The sequence below is a fragment of the Fonticula alba genome (genome assembly GCF_000388065.1).
Source record: "Fonticula alba strain ATCC 38817 unplaced genomic scaffold supercont2.3, whole genome shotgun sequence".
Taxonomy (NCBI): domain Eukaryota; order Rotosphaerida; family Fonticulaceae; genus Fonticula; species Fonticula alba.
Window position 1 is genome coordinate 3,307,560 of NW_009242973.1, and position 2,338 is coordinate 3,309,897.

General features: G+C 61.7%; 1 protein-coding gene across 1 annotated transcript in view; it reads right to left on the reverse strand.

Moving 5' to 3' along the window:
- Window positions 1-634, reverse strand: part of H696_02485 (hypothetical protein) — a gene marked incomplete at its 5' end in the record, with an annotated part of 4,183 nt that extends 3,549 nt beyond the window's left edge. Inside the window, 3 exons of the mRNA XM_009496394.1 lie at window positions 41-236; window positions 355-530; window positions 614-634. Of these exons, the coding sequence (XP_009494669.1) occupies window positions 41-236; window positions 355-530; window positions 614-634 (393 nt within the window). The remainder of the gene's footprint in view (window positions 1-40; window positions 237-354; window positions 531-613) is intronic.
- Between the last annotated feature and the right edge of the window lie 1,704 nt (window positions 635-2,338).

Consider the following 2,338-nt stretch of genomic DNA (forward strand, 5'->3'; position numbering starts at 1 on the left):
GGGGGGGGGGGATGGTATCACCCGGCGGTGCGGAACGTACCAACGACGTGGCCATGCGGACATCGTCCAGCGGGATGTCGGATGTGGCCGAGCTGGCCAGCGGCAGCCCATCGGCCGACATGCACCGGATCAGGTAGCAGATCATTTCGAGAATGTGCCGGCTGTAGATGGAGCCGTGGCTGACGGCGGTCTTGGCCACGATGGCATTGATCATATGGACATATGTCTCGGTGATGCTGGGCGGCCGAGCGAGACGAGGGAAGCGCGGCGGGAGGGTAGATGAGCGACAGGACGTGGGCTTGCCATGGTGGCAAGGGGGCGGGGGCGGCCACGCCCATGCGATAGGGAACGCACGGTAGCTCACGGGCACGGTGACTCTCGATCAGGCTCGCCTGGATGAAGAGCATCAACCGGGACAGCTTCTCCGACTGGGTGGATGCATAGTGCACCAGCTGGGCCAGTTGGGTCTCATTCATGTGGCTCTGTGGCTCCCCCGAAGGAGGGAGGACCGAGAGGACCAGGCGTTCGAACTGCAAGTGGGGAAGCGGAGGAGGAGGAATGAGATGCTTTTGCAGCGTGAGCAGAGCAGGAACACAGGCGGCCACAAGCGCACATCATTCTTTGAGAAGGTCATCATTGCCGCTTATTGTGGCGGAGTGCGTGCTGCGGGGGTGCAGAGGGCAGCGTGTGCGAAGGGCCGCAATTGCGATGGGTGGTCAGTACTGATCTTGTCAGCAGGGTGCGATCGGTGGAGAGAAAGGAGAAGAGGGCCGGCGGGAGAGGGAGGGTGAGGTACAGGGGAGAGATCTTACATGGTAAGTACGGAGGCGCGCGTGTCAGGGATGGGACGGGATGGAGAAGACGAGGACTCGGGGGAGGGGGGGCGGGGGGGGGGGGGGAGGAGGAGGGAGTCTCAGGCTAGCACTGAGCCCGACGCTGAGGGCCGTCTCAAGGGCAGACGCCTTGGCTTTGTCCAGGTCGGCCACTAGCCGGGCGGTGCTGCCCGAGGGCCCTGCCGCCGCGGTGCTACTCCTCCAGCACGCAGCTGGGTGCCTCCGTCCTTGATGGAAGGCGTACCTACTGCATACGAGGGAGGGGATATGTTATCTGGACCCCAGCCAACACCTGTTGCGTTGCCGTCGAGCTGTGCCTTTCATTGTTCCCTCCCCCCTCCCATGCATCAACCGCGGAGGGAGGAAGAGGGTGAGAGCAGATCCACGGAAGAAGAAAGATGGCGAGCGCGGTTACACACATACGTACGGACGCATGCAGAAGCACAGGCTACCAGTAGGACGCCATGGCGGTAAGACGCAACATGCCCAACCTGGAGCCCACACTCACATTGCATGCGACCACTCCCAAGGGTTGCATGCATGGGACGTGGGCGTCCCGGAGCCTGGACTTGATACAAGTGGCCCGACCCCACGATCCCCACATTGGTGGCGAGACGCTCCGGGGGCACTTTCGATTTGAGACAATTCACTGCCCCCCCGCCCCCTAATTGCGCATTCTGCCCACGCCGCGGTGGAAGCTGTATGTAGCAGGATTTTCACGGATCCACTCTTACGTTGAAGGAGTGAGGCTTTGACGGAAGGTATACCGGAAATCTCACTACTGGTCAGGGGCCATTCTGGGCATGAGGGACAGCACACCTAGCCAGGTGGGAATGAGGTTGCCTGTGCCAAGAGTACGAGATAACTCCACCAGAGGGTGAGCCAGCGGGCCAGCAAAAGAGAAGGAAATTCGTCTAACAAAAAGGGAGGTTTGAGAGGAAGCCTGAGAACACGGCTGGGCTGAGGCTTCAAGGGGATGCTCTCGCATGCGCTCGAATGCATTCATCACAGGCAGGCTGCAAAGGTCTTCCCGCTCTCAGGAGGCTCCCCCGCAGGGAGTCTCCCTTTTTTGACCTCGAGGCGGTTGAGGAGGGTGGATCCGAGAACTTGGCCTGTACACGCCCATCTCTATCCTTTCCGGGGCCACCCCGTACACTGGCCCTGTGTACTCTCGACGGCCTTCCGGCTGACGATCTTACCCGCTTTCCTCAGAAACAGGAATGCCATTCATGTGTGGTAAAGCCCCGCGCGAGGCCCGACCACGCGGGACCCGTAACTCAGCAAGGATTCAGTTTATAGGGGTTGGAGAGGCATCCTGCCCTCACGCGATAAGTCGTGTGATCGTCCCGCGATAGCTGGCCTCAAGGTCAGTCTGACAACAGACAGGCGCCCCGCCGCCCCCGCTCCAACCCGCTTGCTGGAATCCTTGCGAACTGGGGAGAACGGCTCTCTTCGCGCGCGCGCGGCCGTCGGGGATACACGGCAAGAAGGGGGGGGGGGGGGGG